The sequence below is a fragment of the Haemorhous mexicanus genome, chromosome 28 (genome assembly GCF_027477595.1).
Source record: "Haemorhous mexicanus isolate bHaeMex1 chromosome 28, bHaeMex1.pri, whole genome shotgun sequence".
NCBI lineage: Eukaryota > Metazoa > Chordata > Aves > Passeriformes > Fringillidae > Haemorhous > Haemorhous mexicanus.
In genome coordinates this window covers 6,410,101-6,434,120 of record NC_082368.1, presented here as the reverse complement: position 1 = coordinate 6,434,120, position 24,020 = coordinate 6,410,101, and the positions used below count along the sequence as shown (strand labels likewise).

Below are 24,020 nucleotides of genomic sequence, written 5' to 3'. Positions count from 1 at the left end.
GTGCCTCAGTTTCCCCCCCCGGAGCCCCCCGGGCCTTCAGCCTCGGCCCTGGGAATTCCCGGAATCCTGGTGTGGGACCGGCTTTTCCAGCGGGAATTCCCGGAATCCTGACGTGGGAGTGGCTTTTCCCACGGCTCCAGACCCAGTTTTGGGCAGGAGAGGGGCCAAAGCAGGGGCAGCACGAACGCGTGGTTTTGGGGCTTCCAAAGAATAAATCCTTGGAAAAGAGGAGGATTCAGGAGCTGTTCACCAGCACAGCAAGAGGATTTAGGATTAATGGGGGCCATCATTGGGGTTTTTTGGGAAAACTCCTCCTTTTCCCACTCATTCCCACCTCCTGCATCCTGGGACCATCCCTGGCTTGGGATTCCTCCACACATTCCCAGCACCAGGCAGGGAATTCCCATTCCCATTTACATTCCCCCCCCTTATCCTTATTAAAAACCACTTCACAATTAATATTAATATCATTTATTATAATAAAGACCAGTCAAGCAGCGTGAAAAAAATATATCTTAGCTACATTACCTTAAATTGCCAAAAATATACACATTTTTTCTCTTTCATTTAATATTAAAAAAAACCCCAACAACTAAAAATGAATAAAATAAAGAAAAAAACACAAAAGGACACATGCAACGATCCTAAATGAGAGCATCAAAACGGGTAAAGAAACGTACCCCAGTGCAACTGAAACACGGATCATCTTTAGCTTTTCCTTTTTCTCCTTTTCCTTCCCCCTGCACTCCCGGCTTTTATTTTTCCACAGGGATTTACCTGGAATTTTCCAGCTCCCCCTCCTTGCTCTGCCCAAGGGACATTTGGGGTGGCTGGAGGTGACAATTCCTGGGGTTTGGGAGCCTTTGGAAGGTCGAACACAGGGAGAGGTGTAAGTGCTTTCTGTCTCTGATCCCCAAATCCCAGAATTCCAGGGAGCCGGAGGGATCCAGCTCTGGGAATTTCTGGATCCAGAGGGATCTAACACTGGGAATTCCCAGAGATCCAAAGGGATCCAGCTCTGGGAATTCCTGGAGATCCAGAGGGATCCAGCTCTGGGAACTCCCGGAGATCCAAAGGGATCCAGCTCTGGGAATTCCCAGAGATCCAGAGGGATCCAGCTCTGGGAATTCCCGGAGATCCAGAGGGATCCAGCTCTGGGAACTCCCGGAGATCCAAAGGGATCCAGCTCTGGGAATTCCTGGAGGTCCAGAGGGATCCAGCTCTGGGAATTCCTGGAGGTCCAGAGGGATCCAGCTCCCCTGGTTGTGATCCTGCCTAAAAAACCCCAAATTCCCGGATTTCCTTCCTCCTCCAAAGCCTGGGCTCCCCAGACATTCCCGCAGGAGCCAATTCCAGCATTTCCAGCCTCTGGATTCACCCCTAAGTGCCTCTCACTGACCCCTTTGGTGTCCTGGCCTTGTCCAGGGATTTGGGCACCAGCCCCAAAGTGGGGGCGATCCTGGCTCGGGTTTTGGGTGTCCTGGGGGATCACTTCCCTTCCCAGCCCTCCCTCCCTGCTCCCCACACTTTCCAGATCCCCTGGGGCTGGATTTGGGAAGAACTGGGACATTTGGGGACAACTTTGGGGTCTCTGGGGTTGCAGATGGGGCTGGAGGCCACGGGCAGCACTGCAGGGATTTGGGATCCCGGGGCAATGTGGGGATTTGGGATTTGTGATAAAAAGCAAAAACTAAACTAAACTAAAATAAAGTAAACCCCAAGGCCTGGCCATGCCCAGCTGGCAGAGCCCCCTGCCCATTCTCCTGCTGGCCCAAAGCTGGGATTTGGCTGTTCCCAAACCCTGAGGATCTGCAGGATGGCAGGCGCAGCCACCCCACACCAAAACAGGCTGGGGGACAGCCCCAAAATTCTGCATTTTAGCCCCAGTTTGGGACTAAATTTGCTTTCCCTGTCGCTGCCACACCCGAGGCTCCTCAGGAGGGAGGCAGGGGGGACCTGGGGTCCCTGTGCCAGGGCTGTCCCTGTGCCAGGAGGACGTTGGGTGGCACCTCCAGGGATGCCGAGGGAGGGGGAACAACCCAGCTCAGGGCGAGGGAAAAAAGAGAAAAATCCAAAGGAATTTCAAAGTGCAAGAAAGGAATTGTGCTGGAGCGGGTTTGGGGACAGGGATCCCAAAGGATGGGGCTCCCCAACAGCTTACTAAACTCGTTAAAACCTCTGGATAGATAAATCCCATTATATATTTATATATATTTCTATTTCTGAGCAGCCAGCAGCTCTGTCCAGTTCAGAGCTCCAAGCTGGGAGCAGAAAGGGTTTGGTATTATTTTTTTCTCTGGATTTTTTTTTTTTTTTTTTTTAGACAACCCTCGTGGTGTGAATCTTAGGAAAAAACAAATAAAATAAAATAAAATTAGCATTAAAGGAAGGAAATTCAGTGGAGGATTTTGCCTGTGCCGAGCTTTGCCAGCATGATCAGCGCAGCCCCACTGCTGGTAACGGGAATAGTGCAAAGCAGGAGAGCAGTGGGGATGTGCTGAACACAGCACTAAGGTCCCAAAATTTGGGATTGGGGCTCTCCCAAAGGAGCTTCCGTCAGCTGGAGCATTCCCAGGAGCTCCGGATTTACCAGGGATGAGGGAAGGAGGGGCATTGGTGAGTTTGGTGTTGGTGTTCCCCTTCCCAGAGCTGCTCTGACTGTCCTTCCTTCCTTCCACCCATCCATCCCAGCTCACAGGAAGCCAATTCCTAGTGGATATTCCAGGCTGGAGATGGAGTCAAGGTCAAAAGGTGGAGAACAATGGAAGTTCTGCTGTCCCAGGCTCAGGACTGTGGTCACTGTCCCACTCCTTGGAGATCCCTCTTCCCAGGACCAGTGGAAGAATGTGGTTTTGTGGGAATGATTTGTGGTGGGCACGAAAACGCAGGGACTGCTTTTGGAATTCTCCCCACAGAGATTTTCATCTCTGAACTCTGGTCCAGGAGCTCCTGACCTTGGACAATCCTGGCTGTGGCCCCAGCTGAGACACTGGCCTTTGGGAATTCCGGGAGGGAAGCACAGCCCAGCCCCTCCGCCAGCTGGCACAGGTGACAACGTCCTCCCAGGTGGTGCCACCTCCTGTCCACCTCTGTTCATCCTCATCCATCTGTCCTTCCAGGCCGGATCAGCCTCCAGCTGGAGCAAAGCCCAGTGGGAAAAGCAGGGAAACCTCAGCTTGGGAATTCTTCTGGATGTCCCCACCTGGGCACGGCCACCACGTCCTCCCCTGGCAGTGCCACATCCAGGGCCACATCCTTGGACATCGCCAGGTGACATCACATCCTTGCCCAGCAGTGCCACATCCAGTGCTGGCTCTTGGGACACCGCCAGGTGCCACCACGTTCTTTCTCCAGCAGTGCCACGTCAAGGGTCACATCCTCGGGCACCTCCAGGTGCCACCATGTCCTTCCCCAAGGCTCTGGGGGGCGTCTGGTGCTCCCCACGCTCCCAGCAGGATCCACTGAGCTCCCTCCGGCAGGTGGAGCAGGGGACAGGTGACACCACCTTTGCTCCTGGTGGCCCCAGGGCGGTGACGGCCGCTGTGGCTCCCGAGGCTCCTCCTGGAGCGCCGGGCTCCGCCGGGAGAGGATTGGCTGCGGGCTGGGGCCGGGGGGCTCCTAGCCCTTGTCCTGCGCCAGGGGAGCGCCCTTGTCACCCAGGGTCTGTGGGGACAAACGGGGACACGGCTGGATCAGAGGGGACACAGGGTGTGGGGATGGGGATTGGGGGACAGGGACTGGGGGGATGGGGATTGGGGGACAGGGATTGGGGGGATAGGGATTGGGGGACAGGGATTGGGGGGACAGGGACTGGGGGGACAGGGTTTGGGGGGATAGGGATTGGGGGGATGGGGATTGGGGGATGGGGATTGGGGGTAAAGGTTTGGGGGGATGGGGTTTGGGGGGATGGGGATTGGGGGACAGGGATTGGGGGGATGGGGATTGAGGGGACAGGGATTGGGGGGACAGCGACTGGGGGGACAGGGTTTGGGGGGATAGGGATTGGGACTGAGGGACAGGGGACTGGGGGGGCAGGGGTTGGGGGACAAGGACTGGGGGAGGATGGAATTGTGTCCTTCCCAGCTGTCCCCAGGCTGTCCCCAGGCTGTCCCCACCCTGTCCCCACCCTGTCCCCAGCCCCAGCCCGTACCAGCCCCGTACCCACCGCTCCTTTTGGGGTGCTGCCGTCGGGCTGCAGGCTCAGGAAGGGGTTGGGGGCCATGGCCGGCCCCGAGCCCAGCGGGGGGGTGGCCTGGGGGGCCAGCAGGGCCCCGCCGGGGTTCAGCTGCTGCGGGGACAGCGAGGCCAGCAGGGAGCCACCGCTGGGCGCGGCCGAGGTCAGCAGCGCGCCGGGGCTGGGGTGCAGCGGGGCCGAGGTGGCGGCCAGCAGGGACAGCTGGGACGAGCCCGACATCTGCAGCCGCTGCAGCTCCCGCTTCTGCTGGATCTGCTGCATCATCTGGAACACCAGCGCCTGCTGCTCCTGCGGGAACGGCCGGGACACGGCTCAGAGCGGGGACAGAGCGGGGACAGAGCGGGGACAGAGCGGGGACAGAGCGGGGATAGAGCAGGGATAGAGCAGGGACAGAGCGGGGACAGAGCGGGGACAGAATGGGGACAGAGAGGGGACAGAGCGGGGACAGAGCGGGGACAGAGCAGGGACAGAGCGGGGACAGAGCGGGGACAGAGCAGGGGTAGAGGGGGGACAGAGCAGGGACAGAGCAGGGACAGAGTGGGGACAGAGCAGGGACAGAGAGGGGACAGAGAGGGGACAGAGCAGAGACAGAGCAGGGGACAGAGCAGGGACAGAGCAGGGACAGAGCGGGGACAGAGTGGGGACAGAGCGGGGACAGAGAGGGGACACAGTGGGGACAGAGCAGGGACAGAGCGGGGACACAGTGGGGACAGAGCAGGGACAGAGAGGGGACACAGTGGGGACAGAGCGCTCTGACACAAATCCCCCACAATTCCAACCCACGAATGCAGCAGTTTCAGATCTGTGGAATTCACCATCTCGAAATCCCAAACTGGCTCTGAATTCCTTCCTGAATTTCAGGCGAGCGGGACCCGGGGGGAGCAGGCTCAGGGCTCACCTGCATCCTGAGGGATGCCCTCAAATCCGGGAAAACCTCCCTGAAATCCGGGAAAACTGCAGGAATCGCTATGGCAACCATCAACCCCCTGCGGCAGCCGGAGCTGCCATTGTCCTGTCCCCGCGGGTGACACGGTGACATCAGCTGCCCTCGGAAATTGGCTTTTCCCGGGATTTAAAAATAGCCTGACCCAGAAATGCATCCAGAGCAGTGGGCTGGGCTCCTGTGTGGAACGGGCATGGCCCAGCCCTGGTGACAGCACTGGTGTCACTCCCGTGTCAGCTCAGGCAGAGTGGAGACAGCACCAAGGTCTCTGCAGGGACACGGGCTGGGGTTTGCCACCTCAGGACCTGTTTGCCACCTCTCCACCTCCATTCCCGGGACAGAGGGTGCAGGCAGGAGACAAGAACCCTGGAGCAGCTGCCTGGGCCTTTCGGTGACCCCAGAACCCTGAGCCAGCCATGGAGCCCCCCCGGCACCTCCAGCTCTCCGTGTGGGATTGAAACAATTCGGGTTTTATCTCCCTCTAAGCCCCAGCAGGGTCCTTGGCACGTTCTGCCTCTTCCCTGGGCACAAGACACCTGGGAGCCCGGGGCCAGCCCAGGATCTAGCAGGATTTGCATCCCTGGATCCAGCAGGATTTGCATCCTGGGATGACTCCAGGAGGGAATGGCTCTCCCAGTTTCCCCCTCCCGATTTCATGGAGCTCCCACCTTCTCACCTCCTCAGGATGTGGCAAACTCAGACTAAACTCAAATAAACTTCTTTCCTTTGGTACAAAGAGTCCAAATCCCAACTCCCCTCCCCAGGAGCTGCCACACCCCCTGCCTGGAGCTCTACTCCTCAGGATTTGGGAGGCTCCCCCATCCCAAATTCCCAAACCAGCTCTGAATTCCCTCGCCCAGCCCACGGTGGGTTCAGCCTCAAAATGCTGAGAGGATCTGGGGGCAGGAGGGAACCTCCAGGTTTAATTTCAGATTTTCCTCTCTGCTCTGAGCTTTTCCCGGCACCAGCAGCCTCCCCTCCCTCCCTTACCGGGTTAAGCGGCTGGGAAGTCAGGAGCTGCTGCAGCTGCTGCAGCTGCTGCTCGTGCTGCTGCAGGACGTGCCGCTGCTGCTCCGTCAGGGGACTCAGGCTGGCCATGCTGCGGGAACACAGAGAGACACAGGAGCTGAAAAGATTTCCTTCCGTGCCCAGCAGGATCCCAGGTGCAGGAGTGAGGGAGGAACGGATTTGTCAGAAGCACGTTTGGCATGAGCTGGGAAACGCCTTGGCTGAGCTCTCCGGCTCTCTGCAGGAGCACGCTGCAGGTAAATCCACCAGGGATACAGGGATAATTCCACAGTTTGTGAAGGACCAGGCGTCCAATTTAGTGGCTGCTAAAATTCCTGCTGGCGCCCTCCCTGTGGATACAGTGCCTGGGATCACCTGGGAACACTGGGCACTAAGCCAGGCTCCCCCTGGCCAGGCCTGGGGACAGCTCTCCAGCGCGGCCAGCGCGGCCAGCAGCGCTCCCTCCCTCCCTCCCCGGAGCTGCGCTGCAGAGGGCGGCGCCGCCCATCCTCACCTGCTCAGGCTGGCGGAGAGCGGCAGGGCCGGGGCCGCGCCCGGCGGCGGGGCGGGCTGCGCTCCGTTCAGGCTCCCCAGGATCCCGTTGAGGGGCATCTGCTGGGCTCCGGCCAGGCTGCCCAGCAGGCCATCCACCATGGGCACCGCCGAGAGGCCGTGGCTGGCCCCCGAGGCTCCGACCAGCCCCCCGCCCGCCGCCCTGGCCAGGCCGTTCACCTGCTGCGCCCCGGGCAGGGGCAGCGAGGCGGGGCTGGGCTGCAGCATGGGCAGGGGCGGGGGGGTGCTGTGGAAGGACAGGGAGGAGCTGCTCCTGCTGGGACAGCCCGAGTGAGGGTCCTGGGGGAGAAACGGACACAGAGCATCGGGCTGGGGCGGCTGCCCCGGGGCAGCTCGGGGTGGGAAGGGGGGGCTCAGGTGGCTCAAGTGGCTCGAGTCTGAGGGGTCCCAGAACTCAGAGGGGTCCCAGAGCTCGGGCCCAGCCCTGCTGGATGTCCAGGATCGCCTGGAAGCGCTCTCACCTGGCGCTCCAGCTCTCAGCTACTCTATCCAGCCCTCCGGCACTGCAGGGAGAACCTGATCTCTGAGCCTGGGCTAGCAGGCTCTACCAGCTGGCTACCGAGCCTTGGGGCTGCTGCGCTGCCCCTGCCTGAGGCCCTGCTCGGCCGCTGGTGCCCACAGGGGCTGCTGTACCTCGGAGGATGTGGAGAGCGAGTTCTCGATGCCAAAGCTGTTCTTGCACGGGGGGCTCTTGCTGATGCTCAGGGAGTCACCGGTGCAGACTGGGAGGGGAGAGGGGTGAGGGAGCAGAGTCAGGGCTGCACCCTGAAGTGGACATAGGACAGATTCCACCTGCCGTGATCCCTTGGCCACCCCCAGGGCACAGGGACACATCAGCCCTCAGTCCCCGGTGCCCTCAGTCCCCGGTGCCCTCAGTCTCCGGTGCCCTCACCGTTGGCAGGCAGGATGTACTGGGCCTGGCTGCCCGGGCCATTGCTGCTGGTGACCACGGGGAAGGGGACAGAGAGCTGGACATTGAGCAGCTGCAGCCGCTCCTTCTTGGCCGTCAGTGTCATGATCTGCTCCTGCAGCCGCTGGTTCTCCTTCTGCAGCGAGTGCAGCGCCTTCAGCATCTCCACAACTGCAAGGGGACCGAGGTGGGACAGGAAAAAATGGGGGGGAAAAGGGAGGAAAGAGAAAAGGGGATCACAAGATTCACAGTCAAACCCCCTGAGCAGGAGGGACCGACCCCACAGTGCTGCCCCAGCTCCTCCCCCTGGCACACACTGGGGCTTTGTCCTCACCTGGCTCTGCTGCCCGCGGGCACAATCCCCAAATCCCAGCGGCTCCCACCCCAAGAACCCCAGAAGCTGCCCCCAAGAACGCCGGGAGCTGCCCCGCCGCCCCCCGGCCACACTCACTGTTCACCCCGGCCTCGCCGTTGCCCTGCTTTTCCAGGAGCTGCTCGATGTTGGGGGTGGCCTGTGGGACATTGTCCAGCTGCCCGCTGCTGCTGCACGACACGGTCTGGTCGAAGAGGGTCGGCAGGCTGCTGATGGGGGACCTGGGGGGGCCAGGGGCGTCAGGGGGGCCCTGCTCCCCTCCTGGCTCCATTCCCTGCTCCATTCCTGAACTATCCCTCTTCCATTCCCTGTTCCATCCCCGCTTCATTCCTGTTCCATCCCTGTTCCATTCCTGCTCCATTCCTAATCCATTCCCTGCTCCCATGGCTCCTCTGCCTGGCCCCAAGTGGCCGCAACCCTGCAGGTCATCCCATCCCATCCCATCCCATCCCATCCCATCCCATCCCATCCCATCCCATCCCATCCCATCCCATCCCATCCCATCCCATCCCATCCCATCCCATCCCATCCCATCCCATCCCATCCCACACTCCAAGGAGCGGGGCAGGAGCTGTTTCAGTCCCCCCAGGCTGTGCCCCTGTCCCCGCTATCCCCACGGTGTCCCTGCTGTCCCCTCACCGTCCCCGGGGACACTCACATGGAGGACAGGCTCTCCTGCGGGGACGTCCCTCGGCAGCCGAAGCCGCAATCCTCCAGGTCGGGCTCTGCGCAGGGACAGGGGCAGAGGGCCCGGGGTCAGCAGTGCCCGCACGGCCGGAGCCCGCTGAGTGCCCGCTGAGTGCCCGGTGAGTGCCCGGTGAGTGCCCGCTGAGTGCCCGGTGTGTGCCCGGTGTGTGCCCGGTGTGCACTCTGTGTGTGCCCGCCGGGGAGCACCGGGTGGTACGGGGCAGCACCAGAACCGAGCGGTCCCGGGAAGTACCGAACCGTACCGAGCAGCACCAGTACCGAGCCTCACCGAGCAGCGCCGAACGGGACCGGACAGCCCTGAGCGGCCCCCGGGCAGCACCGAATCGGACCGGGCAGCCCCGAGCAGCATCGCACGGAGCGGCGCTGGCCCCGCGCTGCGCAAGGCGGCCCCGCCGGCGCCTCCTCCGGGGAGGAGCCGCTGGCGCCCCCGGCACCTCGGCACGGTCGGGGCGGTCACCCCGGCAAGGTCACCCCGGCCCGCGCCGGCCGGGCCCGGCGGAGCTCTGCAAAGCCTGGAGCCGGTTTTCCCGGAGCCGCCAAGGGATGGGGCCGCAGGGAGGGAGGGACAAATCCCGTGCCAGGCCCTGCCCCCGGCCCCGGCTGGAGCCGGCAATCCCGGGGGATGGGCTGTCACTCTCCTCTCCAGGGAGTGACAGAATCAGGGTGGAGCAGAGCTTTAAGGTCGGCCGGGATTCAGGATCCTTTCCCCAAAGACAGTCCGGGTTCCTGGAGGTTTCCAGGTGCTCCCTACGGAGCTTCAAGGGAATCACGGAATGGTTCCGGTTGGAAAAGGGCAATCGTTAACCCAGCCTGGCCCTGTCCCCACTCTGCCATGACCCCAGGTGCCACATCCATGCGGTTTGGAACGCTTCCAGGGATGGGGACTTGTTCCAGTGCCTGACCACTCTTTCCATGAGGAAATTTCCCCAAATATCCACCCTGAGCCTGCCCTAGCCCAGCCTGAGGCCGTTCCCTCTCCTCCTGTCCCTGTTCCCTGGGAGCAGAGCCCAAACCCCCTGGCTGTCCCCTCCTGGCAGGAACTCGTGCAGACCCACAAGGTCCCTCCTGATCCCTCTTTTCTCCAGGATAAACATTCCCAGCTCCCTCAGCCTCTCCTGGCACTCCAAACCCTTCCCTGGCCATGCTCCAGTCCCTCCATGTCCTTCTTGGGAAGATCCCAAAACTGCCCCCAGGATCTGTGCCCTCAGCAGTGCCCAGCTCCGCTTTGGCATCCAGAACCTTCTGCCAGAGCCATCCCTGTTCCCCAGGAAATCTGGGATGGGGCTGCTGCACACATCTACAGGATATCTGCCATTCCAAGGGTAATCCAGGATAAATCCCATATTTATCCTCCCATTCCTGGAACACTTGCTCGCCTTGCCCTGGGCCCTGTCAGATGTGGTGGATCCAGCCCCAGCTGACTCCCTGCCCCTCCTCTCCTTCCCCACACATTCCCATGTGCAGGAATTCCAGGAATCTCCTGCAGGGAATGCCGGGATTTCTAGTGGAGCAGGGATTTCCTGCTGCTGGGAATGAGCAAACCCAGCTGGGGCTCGGCAGCTCCTCCAGACAGCGCCAGGGGATCCTGGCTCCCTCATCCCCTCGGGAATGTCCTACTGCTCTTCCAGGCAGGAATCATCCCTGTTATATCCATAATTCCTGGATGTGGCCGGAATCTCCCAGCACAAGATCCTGGAGCAGCTTCCAGTGCTGGAATTGGCTCCAGAAGAGCTGGAGAGGGGCTTGGGACAAGGAATGGAGGGACAGGAGACAGGGAATCCAATTATCCAGGGATATCCATTCTCCAGGGCCACCCATGGTCCAGGGCCACCCAGTTATCCTGGGACATGCATCCTCATCCAGGGCCACCCATTCTCCAGGGACATCCAGCTATCCTGGGACAGCCATTATCATCCGGGGACACTCATGATCCAGGAACACCCATTTTCCACGGACACTCATTATCCATGGACACTCATTTTCCATGGACACCCATTCTCCAGGGGCACCCATGATCCAGGGGCACCCATTCTCCAGGGACACTCCCGAGGTGCTGCTGGCAAACACGCCATCCCACGGCAGCCCTGGCTGTCACCCTGAGGGACAGCAGCTGGAAAAGCCGGGAGTGCAGCAGTGGCCTCCTGTCCTGTCCCCATGGGAGAGCCCTCGGGAATGCCAGCTCGGACATACCTGGGAGCTCACGTACCTGCCCGGCTGCTCTCCGGCTGGCTCAGGAGGGGGTTCAGGGACAGCCCGGACGTCAGCGGGCTCCCGAAAATGTGCGAGGAAGGGAGGCTGAAGGTGGAACCCGCCAGGGAAAACACCTGCACGGGAAACACGGAAATATCCTGGTTATTGCAGCTCTTCCCGTGTTAAAAATATCTCCGGGAAGTCTGGCAAGAGGCTCGGCACGTTCCCAGTGCTGGCTGGGAGCCAGGAGCCCGGGGAATGGTGTGGATCCAGTTGCTCTGGTGGAAGTGTTCCCAATCCCTGTTCCCTGTCCCAACTGTCCCCATTCCCGCGTGCCCCCAGTCCCGACCCCGGCCCGTCCCGGGCCTCACCTGCGTGGTGGAGCCGGCGGAGGAGGAGGAGGCGGGGATGGAGCTGGCGAAGGGCGAGCGGCTGAGCTGCGGCAGGGCGGCGCCGCCCTGGTGCGGGAGCAGCCCCGAGGGCAGCGGCGTGCTGCACACCGCCCGCAGCGCCGCGCCCAGCGGGATCGGGTCCTTGTTGCTCGTGTAGATCCCTGCGGGACAGAGATTCCAACTTATCCCGCTAATCCCCGGGGAGAGGAGATCCCTTCTGATCCCACCTTTGCCTAGGAAGAGATTCCTTCTTCTCCCGCCTCTTCCAAGGGAGAAAAGATTCCAATTTATGCCACCTCTTCTAGGGGAGAGGAGATCCCTTCTGATCCCACCTTTCCCAAGGAAGAAATTCCTTCTTGTCCTGCCTTTCCCAAGGGTTAGGGAGCCACAATTCCCTCCTCAATTCCTGCTCCAAAGGGTCAGGCAGCCGCCGTTCCCTCCTCACCTTTCCCCTCTGGAGGCAGCGGGAAGGGACAGGGAACCCTCGGGATTGGGAACCCTCGGGATTGGGAACCCTCGGGACTGGGAACACTCGGGACTGGGAACCCCCGGGACAGGGAACCCTCGGGATTGGGAACCCTCGGGACTGGGAACACTCGGGATTGGGAACCCTCGGGACTGGGAACACTCGGGACTGGGAACCCTCGGGATTGGGAACCCTCGGGACTGGGAACACTCGGGACTGGGAACCCTCGGGACTGGGAACACTCGGGACTGAGTGTCAGAGCCCCTCCTCTCCCGTCTCCCTTAACCCCTTCCTGTCCCACGTCCCAGCTGTCCCCAGCCCAGCATCCCTTCCCAGGGAAGGGGCTCCACTGGGAGTTACTGGGAATTACTGGTGTCTCCCAGCCCCGCTGAATGTGGGAACGCTGGGATGAGAAATTCTGTTTTTATAAAAGAGGGGTTAAATTTAACTGCTCCGGAAAGTCCCTAATTTGGGGTCATGGAATATTCCCCTTTATCCAGCTGTGAATTCTGCTCTGGCTGGATGAGTTGGAGCAAAAAGGGTTTGGGATATTTCCAGCTCAGATCTGCACCCCAAATTTCTGGAAGCTGGTATGGAGGAGATTCCAGGGTGAAGGCTGGGATGGAGCAGGATGTGGATTTTTATGGATTCAAGGGACAGAACTCTGTGCAGGCAGGTCTGGACATAGCTAAACGTGCTGGAAAAGGCTGGAAAAGCTGAAAAAGGCTGTAGAATTCTGGAAAAGGCTGGAAAATTCTGTTCAAAGGACCTGAGCACACCTGAATCCCTCAAGGGGAACACACCTGAGCCCAGCAGCGGCGACTCCATGCTGAGGCTGGGCAGACTGCCGGGGTGGCTGAAGCTCCGGGAGGAATTCCCGACGCTGGAGCTGACGAGGGATCCCCCGGAGAAGGGAGAGGAGGAGGTGGAGGTGGACCCAGCCAGCTGGGCCCCCAAAACCTCTTTGCCTTTGCCCGCCTTGGGCCTGCCGGGGCCGTGCTTGTTCTTCTTGCTGCCCTTGTGCTTCTTCTCCTTGAGCACCTCTCCCTCCTCGGCGCCCAGCGACGGCATCCGCTTGTGGCCGCTCCCGGTGGCGCCAGCGGTGCCAGCCGTGCCACCCGCAGGGCCACCAAGGGTGCTGGAGGCCTTGTAGTCCACAGGGGAGGCGTCCCGGGCTCGCGGCTGGCCCACGGCCGAGGTGGAGAAGCGCATGATGGAGCCGAAGCCGGAGAAGATGACCTTCTGCTCGAAGACGTCGGCCTTGGGGCCCTCGGAGAGCGGCGAGCAGTGCGAGGAGGAGCTGGAGCTGGCAGCCTTGCGGAACTTTTCGTCCTCCTGCTCCAGCTTGGGGAAGGGCGCGAAGTCCTGGGAGCCGGGCAGGCCGCAGGAGGAGCCTGGGGACACGTGGGGTCAGCCCGAGGGGCCGGGGAGGGGTCCTGGTGCTTCATCGCTCTCCTCCTCCTCCTCCTCCTTCATCGCTCTGCTCTTCTCCTTCATCCCTTGCCACTTCTACTTCATCACTCTCCTCTTCCTCCTCTTTAATCCCTCTCCTCTTCCCTGTCCTTCATCACTGTCCTCTTCCTCCTCCTGCATCGCTCTCCTCTTTCTCCTTTCTCCTCCTTCCTCCTTCTCCCCCCTCTCTCCTTCTTCCTCCTCCATCCCTCTCCTTCTCTCCATCCCTCCCCTCCTCCTCCCTCTCGTCTCCCACCTCCTTCATCTTTTCCCTCTCCCTCTTTCCTCTCCTTTTCCTCCATATTCATCCTTTCCCTCTTCTCCTTCATCACTCTGCTCTTCCTCCTCCTTCATTGCTCTCCTCTTCCTCCTCCATCCCTCTCCTTTTCTCCTTCATCCCTCCCCTCTTCCTCCCTCCGCTCTTTCTCCTTTCCTCTCCCTCCTCCTTCTCCTCTTCCTCCTCCTTCATTCCTCCCCTTTTCTCCCTTCATCCCTCTCTTTCTCCTCGTCCTCCCTCCCCCTCCTTCCCCTCCTTCCTCCTTCCTCCCTCTCCCTCCCCCTCCTCCTCCTCCTGCCCCTCACCGGCGCTCTGGAAGGTTCCTCCAGGCGGGGCGGATCCAAAGCCTCCGGAGCTTTTCCCGCTTCCCGTCTTCTTGCCCTTGTGGCTGCTGCCGTGGCTCGAGGATTTCCTGCCCTTGGCCTCTGCCCTGGCCACCTCCGAGCTCTCCTTGGTGGCCTCGTGGTGGCCACCAGAGCCCTGGGAGGAAACAGACACGGGGGTGACCCCAGGGACCAGAGCTGGCTGCAGCCGGGGCTCTTTTCTTCCTGATTTTCCCAAATTTCCCAATTTTCACAATTTCCCCCCTCTGCAGTGGGAATTGCCCCCTCTGCCCACCCAGGGCTGCTCAGCTCAGGTCACTCCCAGCACAAAAGTGACTTTGGGACATCTCCTGCTTCTCGGTGGCACCTGGAATTCCATCCCAGGGACTGGGCTCGTCCCAGGGAACCGCAGGGGACTAAAGGGGGAGGGGAGCGGAGTCTCCAGCTCCTAAAACCTCCAGATTTTGGAAACTTCCTGATTCCATCCGGGATTTCAGATTTCTACCCCAGGTGTGCTGCTCCCAGCACTCCCACCCCAGCTGGGAGATTTCCTTGGGAATGGGGTGGGACCAGATGTTCCCTGGGGGAATTTCCTCATCCTCAGGATGGGACTGGAGATTCCCTGGGATCCCTGCAGCCGTCCCAAAGCTCCGGCTGGGAATATTCCCAGGGGTTGGAGCAGCACCAGATGTTCCCAAATTCCAGCTGAGCTGCAGGAGCCAGGGGAGACAGGAGGGTGAAGAACCTGGGCAGATGCCAGGAAATCCAGGATTTCAGGATGAGAGGGAGAATTGTGGGAATTCAGCAGTGGGGAGAGAGGGATGAACCCAAACCCAGATCCCTCAAATCCCAAATCCCTTCAAATCCAGAGCCAAGGGCTCCAAATTCACCAGTTTTAGGCAACATTACAACCAAAATTAAAAATATTCCTGTAATTATGGGATGGCCCAAAATGTGGGACCTTCCTGACACCCCTGACCCCGGCCGAGCCCTCCTTGGGATAAATCCTGGGATCCAAATCCATCCCTGGATTTAATCCCCGACAGCTGCAGGCGCCAGATGTGCCTGGAATTTGAAGTGATGGGAACAGAGGAATTCCAGGGAGAGAGAACTGGGATTTTCTCCTGCCAGCCTCGGATGTGGGAATTAAACTCTCCTGGATTTATGGCGTCAGCAGGAGAAATTGTCCTGATTTTTCCCTGGGAAGGGAAGGAGAGAGGGGCCTGGGGGTGGGAACGGCCTGCTGAGAATGCCCTTTTCCCTGGTTTCTGGGTGGATTTTCCTGCCCCTTTTCCCTGGTTTCTGGGTGGATTTTCCTGCCCCTTTTCCCTGGTTTCTGGGTGGATTTTCCTGCCCCTTTTCCCTGGTTTCTGGGTGGATTTTCCTGCCCCTTTTCCCTGGTTTCTGGGTGGATTTTCCTGCCCCTTTTCCCTGGTTTCTGGGTGGATTTTCCTGCCCCTTTTCCCTGGTTTCTGGGTGGATTTTCCTGCCCCTTTTCCCTGGTTTCCGGGTGGATTTTCCTGCCCCTTTTCCCTGGTGTCTGGGTGGATTTTCCTGCCAATTTTTCTTGTTTTTTTGGGTGGATTTTCCTGCCCTTTCCCATTTTCCTGGATGGATTTTCCAGTTCCTTTCCCCTGTTTTTTTCATTGGATTTCCTTGGATGAATCTTCCTGTCCTTTGCCGTTTTTTTGTCTGGATTTCCTGGGTGAATTTTTCCAGCTCCCTCTCCCAGTTTCCTGGGTGGATTTTCCAGCTCCCTCTCCCAGTTTCCTGGGTGGATTTTCCAGCTCCCTCTCCCAGTTTCCTGGGTGGATTTTTCCAGCTCCCTTTCCCAGTTTCCTGGGTGGATTTTCCAGCTCCCTCTCCCAGTTTTCCAGCGGATTTTCCCGTCCCACAGCCCCAGTACCTTCTCGGCAGCCACGGCCACGGGTGCTGGGGGGAGGCTGCTGGGGGACTCCGGCCGCTTTTTGTGCTTCTGCTTCGGCCTCTCCTTGTCCTTGCGGCTCTGGGAAAAAACAGGAACCTGTGGAATGCCGGAATTCCCAGCACTGGAAAGGGCAGCACCAGATCCCGCAAAGAAATCCAAATAAATTCCCATTCCCACAGTTGTCCAGTGGCAGACTCCATTGTTTTCCAGCCCAGATCCCATAAAGGAATCCAAACAAATCCCGATTCTCGCTGTTTTCCTGCGCAGATCCCACAAAATCTGCACCCATCCAGGGGCAGGAAAAATTCCTTTATTCCTCTCCCGCTTCCCTCAGGTCCCAAATCCCAAAAAACTCCCAAAATTTAGGATTTATGGGACTGAAACCAACCCCACACAAACACTGGGTTCTGCCTCCCACATTCCCAGCTGCTTTTCCCAGAAATACCAGGATTTCCAGGATCCTGGAGCAGTTTTTAGGACCAGAATTTAAAATCTAAGTAAAAATTTTAAAAATTTTTCCTCCTTTATCAAGAAAAACCCTTTCCAGAGGTGGATTTAACCCCTTTTCCCAGATAATCCGATCCAAAACATTCCCAAATTCCCACAAATTAATTTTCATCCCTAAAATCCGCCAAAAATCAGAATTTTTAATCCATTAAAACTCCAAATCTGAGGGGGGAAAATTATGGATTTTGAGGTTTGAAGGCACCTTCACCTCGTGGATTGAGGAGATCCTGTGACTCTGGGGATTTGGGGAATTTTGGGGATTTTCTCACCTTCTTTGGCCGCTCGTGGTGGGACAGGTGCTTTTCCTGGGCCGGGGACGCCGAGCGGCTCCGCCGGCCCGGGAGGAAGGAGCTGCCCCCGGAATGGCGCGAGGTCTGGGGCAAAACGGGAGGGAAAAGGGAAAAAGGGGAAAACACGGAAAAACAGAGGGAGGAGGGGAGAGGGAACAGGGGAATGGGGGGAAAAACCCGGAGGGAAAAGGGGGGAAAATGAGGAAAAAGGGAGAAAAGGGGGAAGGGGGAGAAAGAGGGAAAAGAGGAAAGAAAAGGTGGAAAAGTGGGGAAAAAAGAGGAAAAGGGGGAAAAAATGAGGGAAAAGGGGGGAAGAAAAGAGGGAAAGGGAGGAAAAAACAAGGAAAAGGGGAAAAAAAGAAGGAAAAGGGAAAAAAGTGGAAAAAGGGGGAGAGAAAAGAGGAAAAGGGGGAAAAAAGAAGGAAAAGGGGGAAAAAAGTGGAAAAAGGGGGAAAGAAAAGAGGAAAAGGGGAAAAAAGAAGGAAAAGGGGGAAGAAGATGGAAAAGGATGAAAAAATATGGAAAATGGGAAGAAAAGAGAGAAAAGGAGAAGAAAAATAAATTAAAATTCCTCAAATGAACGAAAGTTCCCTAAATAAAGAAAAATACCCTAAATCAATCAAATCCATCAAATTAAATAAAAATTCCTGAAGTACATGAAAATTTCCAAAATAAATAAAAAATTCCCTAAATAAATAAAAATATGCTCTCAAGAAATTAAATTCCTGAAACAAATGAAATAAATAAATAAAATTTATTTATTTCATTTGAATAAATAAATGAATAAATAAAAGTTCTCTAAATAACCAGGAATTCCCGAAATCCCTGGAACTCCCAGATCTCACCATTTTGTTAAAGTGGTATTTGCAGTAGCCACAGTATTTGACGTTGTCGACCTCCAGCACCTCCTCCTCGCACAGGAGTCCTGCCATCTGTGCACTGAGCCCGAGAAAAACGGGGAAAATCCAGGAAAACCAGCGAGAGAACAGGGGAAAATTGGGAAAATTGGCAGGAAAACAGGGGAAAATCCGAGAAAATCAGCAGGAAAAAGAAAAAAAACCCAGGAAAATCCATCAGATTCCACAGGTCCCAACAGAATTCCCAAACTTCGGGAACTCCCTGGAACTCCCTGGAAAAACCTCCTGATGAAGAGGCAATTCCAGCCCTAAATAACCTTCAGGAAGGATCAGCCCCAAACCCCACAGCCCACAGGGAACAGGACCCCAAATCCAGGGCAGGGCAATGGACGTCCCACAGGCTCCAACGGAATTCCCAAACTTCGGGAACACCCTGGAAAATCCCAGAAAGAGCTCCCGGACCAGGAGGAGGCAGAGACAGCTCCAGCCCTAAATGAGCCCACGGGGGTCAGCCCCACAGCCCTCAGGAGGGCCCCCCGAGGCAGGGCAGGGACGGGGCGGCGGGGGCGCGCTCCCGAGGCGAATTCCCGGGAATCTCACCAGGTGACGTGGAAGGCCTGGCGGCAGCCGTGGCGGTTGCAGGCCATGCAGGCCCCCGAGGCCGCCTTGCTCTCCCGCCCTTGCTCCTCGCAGATGTAGCAGGTCTGGGATGGGGGGAAAAAGTGGGAAGAGCCATTTTTCCCAAGAGGAAAAGCCTCCAGGCATTCCCAAATCTCATGGAATGTGCTGGGTCGGGAGGGGCTTTGGAGCTCGGCAAGTTCCAGTCTTCCCCACCTTCTGCTCCTGTGAAGGAATTTCTGGGGAATCGAGGAAATTTTGAGGTGTTTCTATGAAAACTCCAGGATATTCCTCGGTGGGACACACAAAACTTCTCCTTTTTTCCCTGAAATCCCAACTGTCCCATCTGAACCAGCATGGAATTCCATGGATTCAGTTGGCTCCAGTTGTCCCACCATGAAATTCCTCAAATTCCCATTTTCTCCCCCAAAAACCCAACCAAATATGGAGGATCGAACACAGCATTTCAGAGATTCTGTTGGCTTTCCACAAGAATTCCTCAAATTCCCATTTTCTCCCCCAAAAACCCACCCGAATGGGGAGGATCCAACACAGAATTCCATGGATCCAACTGGTTCCCATCGTTCCACCAAGAAATTCCTTGAATCCCATTGATTTGGGGAAGACAGATGGGGAAGACCAAAAATTTCCTGGCGAATCCGGGGATTTCCTCGGTTTTTAACAGAATCCGAGGAGCTGTGGGGTCGGGACAATCCGGGAAGGAGCCACGGGGGGCCAGGATGATCCCGAAATCCCGAAATCCCAGATTTTACCTTGTTGAAGCGGTCGTGGGGGACGTACTGGAGCACGATGGGCTCCATGGTGAGCACGTTGGCAAACTGCACCTCGGGGATGTACAGGGCACACACCACGTGGGCCCAGCCTGGAAAAGGAAGGGAAAAGGGAATTCAGTCAGGGAATCCCAAAAAAAAAACTCTGTGCCAAAAAATCTTCTGTCCCAAAAAACCCCAAGCCAAAAAAACTGCACGTCAAAAACATCCACACTGCAAAAAAAACCACTTTCATCCTAAAAAAAGTTACGTGCCAAAATAGCCTCTATTCTCCCCAAAAAAACTCTTCATCCCCAAAAAAATCTCCATCCTTAAAAGCTTCTGTGCCTAAAAAACCTCCATCCCAAAAAACCCTTAATCCCAAAAACCCTCCATCCCCAGAACACCCTTCATTCCCAAGAAACCTCCATCCCAAAAAAACCTCAATGCCAAGACCTGTGTCCCAAAAAAACCCATCCCAAAAAATCATCCATCCCAAAAAAACCCATCCCAAAAAATCATCCATCCCAAAAAAACCCATCCCAAAAAATCATCCATCCCAAAAAAACCCATCCCAAAAAATCATCCATCCCAAAAAAACCCATCCCAAAAAATCATCCATCCCAAAAAAATCATCCATCCCAAAAAAACCCATCCCAAAAAATCATCCATCCCCAAAAAAACCCATCCCAAAAAATCATCCATCCCAAAAAATCATCCATCCCAAAAAAACCCATCCCAAAAAATCATCCATCCCCAAAAAAACCAATCCCAAAAAATCATCCATCCCAAAAAAACCTCCATCCCAAAAAACTCCATCCCAAAAAATCTGCAGGAAAATCCCACATGGAAAATCCTCTGGGATGGGGATCCCACTGAGATCCCACGGATTGGAAAGCTCCTGTGGGATCAGCCCCGGAATCCCGCAATTCTGGGCTCGTTTTGACTCCCATCCAAGCTCGGGCAGGACAAATAATCCCTTTGGTAGAGGCCCAACAGGGGAATTTCTGGGGCCAAAGGGGGAGGGTGGGATTTGGGGTTTTCCCGGTGGGAATGCCGCTCACCCCCGTTGTCCGTGCGCTTCAGGGCTCCGTCCTTGTGGGGACACAGCTCGCACCTCTGCAAGGGAGCAAAACACCCAAACTCACCCGACTTCATCCACAAAATTCAAATTTCATCAGCCGTAATCGACAACGCTGACATTTAATAAACAAAATCCGCCCGGTTTCAGCCCCAAAATTCAGATCCCGTCAGATTTGATCAGGTTTCACTGATGGCACTGAGATTTTATCAATAAAATTCAAATTTCATTGGTAAAATTAAAATTTAATCAACAAAATTTGAATTTCGATGTGAATTTAATCAATAAAATTCAAATTTAAAAAAATTAATTGATACAATCGAAATTTAATCAGTAAAATTGATATTTATTCCCAAAAATGCAAACTTCATCAATAAAATTAAAGTTAAATAAAATTAAATCTATAAAATTCAAATTTCATCCATTTAATTCCAGGTTTAGGACCAGAAAATCCCCGATTCTGCCCCAAAAAGGAGCTGCTGCCAGAACAGGGCTGTGGGATGAGGACTGAGGAGCTTTTGGGGGAAAAAAAACACCTCAAAAAAGCTCTAAAAAATGGATTTAAATGCCCAGGGCAAAATTTTGCTTCTGGGGCTTTTTTTGGGCCAGTTTTAGGGGCTGTGGTTGAGGAGTTAAACCGAAAGCAGTGACTCAGAGTCAAACAAAAATGAGTTTTTATCTCCACCTGCTCCTTCCTTCCGCCTCACACCAGTTTCCCCCCAGTTTTGTAGGAAATTTTGTCGGTGGGGTCGTGGTTGGGTTTGTGCCGCCCCAAATCCAGGCTGGGTGGGTCTGGGGTTGGTTTTGGGGCGCCCCGAAATCCGGTGGAGGAAAATCTCCCCTGTGATTTCTTTGTTGGGGGTTTCTGAATCTTTAAAAAAGGCCCCAAACCCAAAACTCGTGGAAAAACCCCCAAAATCTTGGGGAGCCCCATCCAGGATTTTTCCCACTCACCACCCGGGCGGCTCTTTCCTGGGATTCACATTTCCTGCAGAACCAGGGGCCGGTGGGAACCTGGACAATTCCATAACAAGCTAGGGAAAAAAAGCAAAAAAAAACCAAATTAAACCATTTCAAATCCATTTATTTCTGATTTCTCAGGGGTTAAAAAATGTTTGGATCAGGCTGGAAATAAACAGGAGGAAAATCAGGGAGAAAAATGGGAACAAAAAATGCAAAATAAACAAAACAAAATAAAATAAAAATGTTAAATGTTGAGGAAACCATGAGTGGTAAATAGAGCCCCCCAAGAAGGGTTAAGGGCATTTATGAATGTATTTTCTGCTCATTTTTTACTTTTTTTCCCTTGTTTTGGGGTTTTTCTCCTCTTTGGGACACCATTTTTCCATTAAAAATTCAGGATATTCCCGAAACCATCTGATGGCAAACAAGGGCTCTATAAAAGAGTTAAGGACATCATTAATTTCTACTTTCAGCTCATATTCCACATTTTCCCCTTGTTTTTCCCTGTTTTCCCCTGGCAGCCCCCGCTGGCTCCAGCTGAGCTCGTTCCTGGCGCTCAGCCCGGGCTAAAGATGGACCTGGGGCTTCCCGGGAATTTCACTCTCCCTGTTTACTTCCCTTTTCTTCCCTGTTTTACCCCATTTTCCCCTGATTTCCCCATTTTCCCTGCTTTTTCTGTGGTTTTTACCATTTTTCCCTGTTTTCCCCCATTTTTCCCCGGTTTTCCCCTGTTTTCTCCTCTTTTTTCTCCCTGTTTATTTCCTGGTTTCTTCCCTGTTTTTCTCAGTGTTTTCCCTGTGCACTTCCTGGGTTTTTTCCCTGGGCTTTTCCTCTATTTCTCCCTATTTTTCTCCCTGTTTTCCCTGGTTATTTCCTTATTTTTCCCCGAGCGGGATGAGCCCCCAGGGTTCCTCTTTGGGGTTTGAGCTATTTGGGGAGTAAAATCCTCCCCACAGCCGCAGGGGCTGGGCCGGGCTCCAGAAGGGGAATCACCACATCCTGCAGGGCCCCCAGAAACCCCAAATAAACTCGGCCAGCTTCCCACAGGCACCGACCGAGACTCGAACCGGCCTCAGAGGCTTCTCCTGCCCCTCCGGAGCTGCTCCCGCACTTCTGAAACTCTTCTTGAAAAATCTGAAACTCTTCTTGAAGATCTGAAACTCTTCTTGAAAATCTGAAAGTCTTCCTGATGCTCTCAACCTGTTCTTGAAAATCTGAAACTGTTCCTGACCCTTAAAAGCTGTTATTGAATATCTGAACTCGACCCGACACTCTGGAACTCTTCCTGACCCCTAAAAACTGTTCCTGACCCCCTGAAATTCTTCCTGCGCCTCTGGAACTCTTCTTGAAAATCTGAAACTCTTCCTGATGCTCTGGAACTGTTCTTGAAAATCGGAAACTGTTCCTGATCCTCTGGAACGGCTCCCGTGCTTCTAAAACTCCTCTTGAGAACTCCAAACTGCTCCTGACCCTCTGAACCTGTTCTTGAGTGTTTGAGACTGTTCCTGCCCCTCTGGATCTGGTCTGGAAAATCCAAAACTCTTCCTGAGACTCTGACACAGCTCTTGCCTCTCTCAAACTCTTCCTGATCCTTAAAAAATGTTCCTGACCCTCTGGAGCTGTTCTGAACACAGGGACAGGGATGGACACGGGGACAGGGATGGACACAGGGACAGGACAGGGCTGGACACAGGGACAGGGATGGACACAGGGATAGGGACAGGGACAGGGATGGACACGGGGACAGGGATGGACACAGGGACAGGGATGGACACGGGGACAGGGATGGACACAGGGATAGGGATGGACACAGGGACAGGGATGGACACAGGGACAGACAGGACAGGGATGGACACAGGGACAGGGATGGACACAGGGACAGGGATGGACACAGGGACAGGGACAGGGACAGGGACAGGGATGGACACAGGGATAGGGATGGACACAGGGACAGGGATGGACACAGGGACAGGACAGGGATGGACACAGGGACAGGGATGGACACACAGACAGGACAGAGCTGGACAAGGGACACGGACAGGGCTGGATCGTGGACAGGCCCAAAGCCAAACGCACGGACAGAGCCGGACCCACGGACAGAGCCGGACCCACGGACAGAGCTGGACCCACGGACAGAGCCGGACCCACGGACAGAGCCAGGAGCGAGCACCGGGAATGGAGGGAGAGCGAGCAGGAAGAGCTGGAGATGCCCCGGGACAGCGACGGGATAAAACAACAGCTGGGAAATTGACGGGATAGCAACAACCGGGACAGGGAGGGGATGACAGCAGCCGGGAAGCTGATGGGATAAAACAACAACCGGGGCAGGAACGGGATAACATCAGCCGGGAAAACAGCGCGGCCCGAGCAGCCCGGAGCCCTGCGCGCGTTCCAAACCAACCGAGCAGGGATCGCCGCGCCTCCGCTGCCCCCAACACCGATTTTAATCCGGATTTGTTTTGTTCACCGAGCCGAGGACAAACTTTCCGGGCCCGCTACCGAGCGCTGGGGGCGGGCTCGGAGTCATTTAAAATGCAAATCGCCCGTGTCGCCGGGAGCAGCGGGCGGAGGAGGCGGAGAAGGAGGAGGAGGAGGAGGGCTGCCTTGCTCCCTCCCTACCCTCGGAGGAGGCAGCTCCGGGCCCCGCCGCCCCCTCCGGAGCTTCCCCGCGGCCCCCCCGACACCCCCGGGCCGGGCTGGGGGCGGCAGCGCCTCTTCCCCCCCCTTCCCCTGCCCGCTATACCGGGGGGCACCGCAGAAATCCCGCTCGCCACCGCCGGGGGGGCTCCGCTGGTGCCCCGACTCCTCCCCCGCCGTGTCCCCGCCGTGTCCCCCCTCCGCGGCCGCGCCACCTCGGCGGCGACACCGTTATTTGGAACAATAGCGCTAAAACAAAGCGCGCCCTCCCCCCCCCCCCCCGCCGCCGCCCCCATCCTCACCCCGCCCCGTCCCCGGGGGGTTTCGGGGGGCTCGGGGAGGGGCTCGGGGGGGCCGTGCCGGGCTCACCTTGGTGCACGGCCACATTGCAGCCGTGGCCGTCGCAGTAGACGAGCGGGTTCTCCGCCCAGCCGCGCTCGTCGGAACACACACAGCAGCCTCCCACCATCTCCTTCATACTTCCAGGAGGGTTTCCTGCCCCCCCGCCTCCCTCTGCGCGCTCCTCCTCCTCCTCCTCCTCCTCCTCCTCCTCCTCCTCC

The 24,020-nt window shown here is 56.6% G+C and overlaps 1 protein-coding gene across 3 annotated transcripts; it reads right to left on the bottom strand.

The window, feature by feature from the left end:
* Positions 1–455: 455 nt before the first annotated feature.
* On the bottom strand, positions 456–23,987 carry MLLT6 (MLLT6, PHD finger containing). Of its 3 annotated transcripts, none has more exons than XM_059869253.1 (20): positions 23,830–23,987; positions 20,815–20,894; positions 19,844–19,898; positions 18,783–18,892; positions 17,992–18,095; positions 17,380–17,473; positions 16,514–16,618; positions 15,717–15,815; positions 13,793–13,967; positions 12,562–13,152; positions 11,272–11,453; positions 10,917–11,034; positions 8,661–8,727; positions 8,081–8,223; positions 7,612–7,800; positions 7,353–7,441; positions 6,661–6,998; positions 6,129–6,237; positions 4,166–4,483; positions 456–3,663 (listed from the first exon to the last, which is right to left on the bottom strand). In XM_059869253.1, the coding sequence occupies exons 1-20, from the start codon at positions 23,936–23,938 to the stop codon at positions 3,619–3,621; spliced, it is 3,120 nt and encodes a 1,039-aa protein (XP_059725236.1). In that variant the 5' UTR covers positions 23,939–23,987; the 3' UTR covers positions 456–3,618. The 3 variants fall into 3 exon arrangements, with proteins under 3 accessions (XP_059725236.1, XP_059725237.1, XP_059725238.1); XM_059869254.1 differs by lacking the exon at positions 23,830–23,987 and adding an exon at positions 23,225–23,349; XM_059869255.1 differs by lacking the exons at positions 456–3,663; positions 4,166–4,483; positions 6,129–6,237 and adding an exon at positions 6,266–6,496.
* Positions 23,988–24,020: the final 33 nt, after the last annotated feature.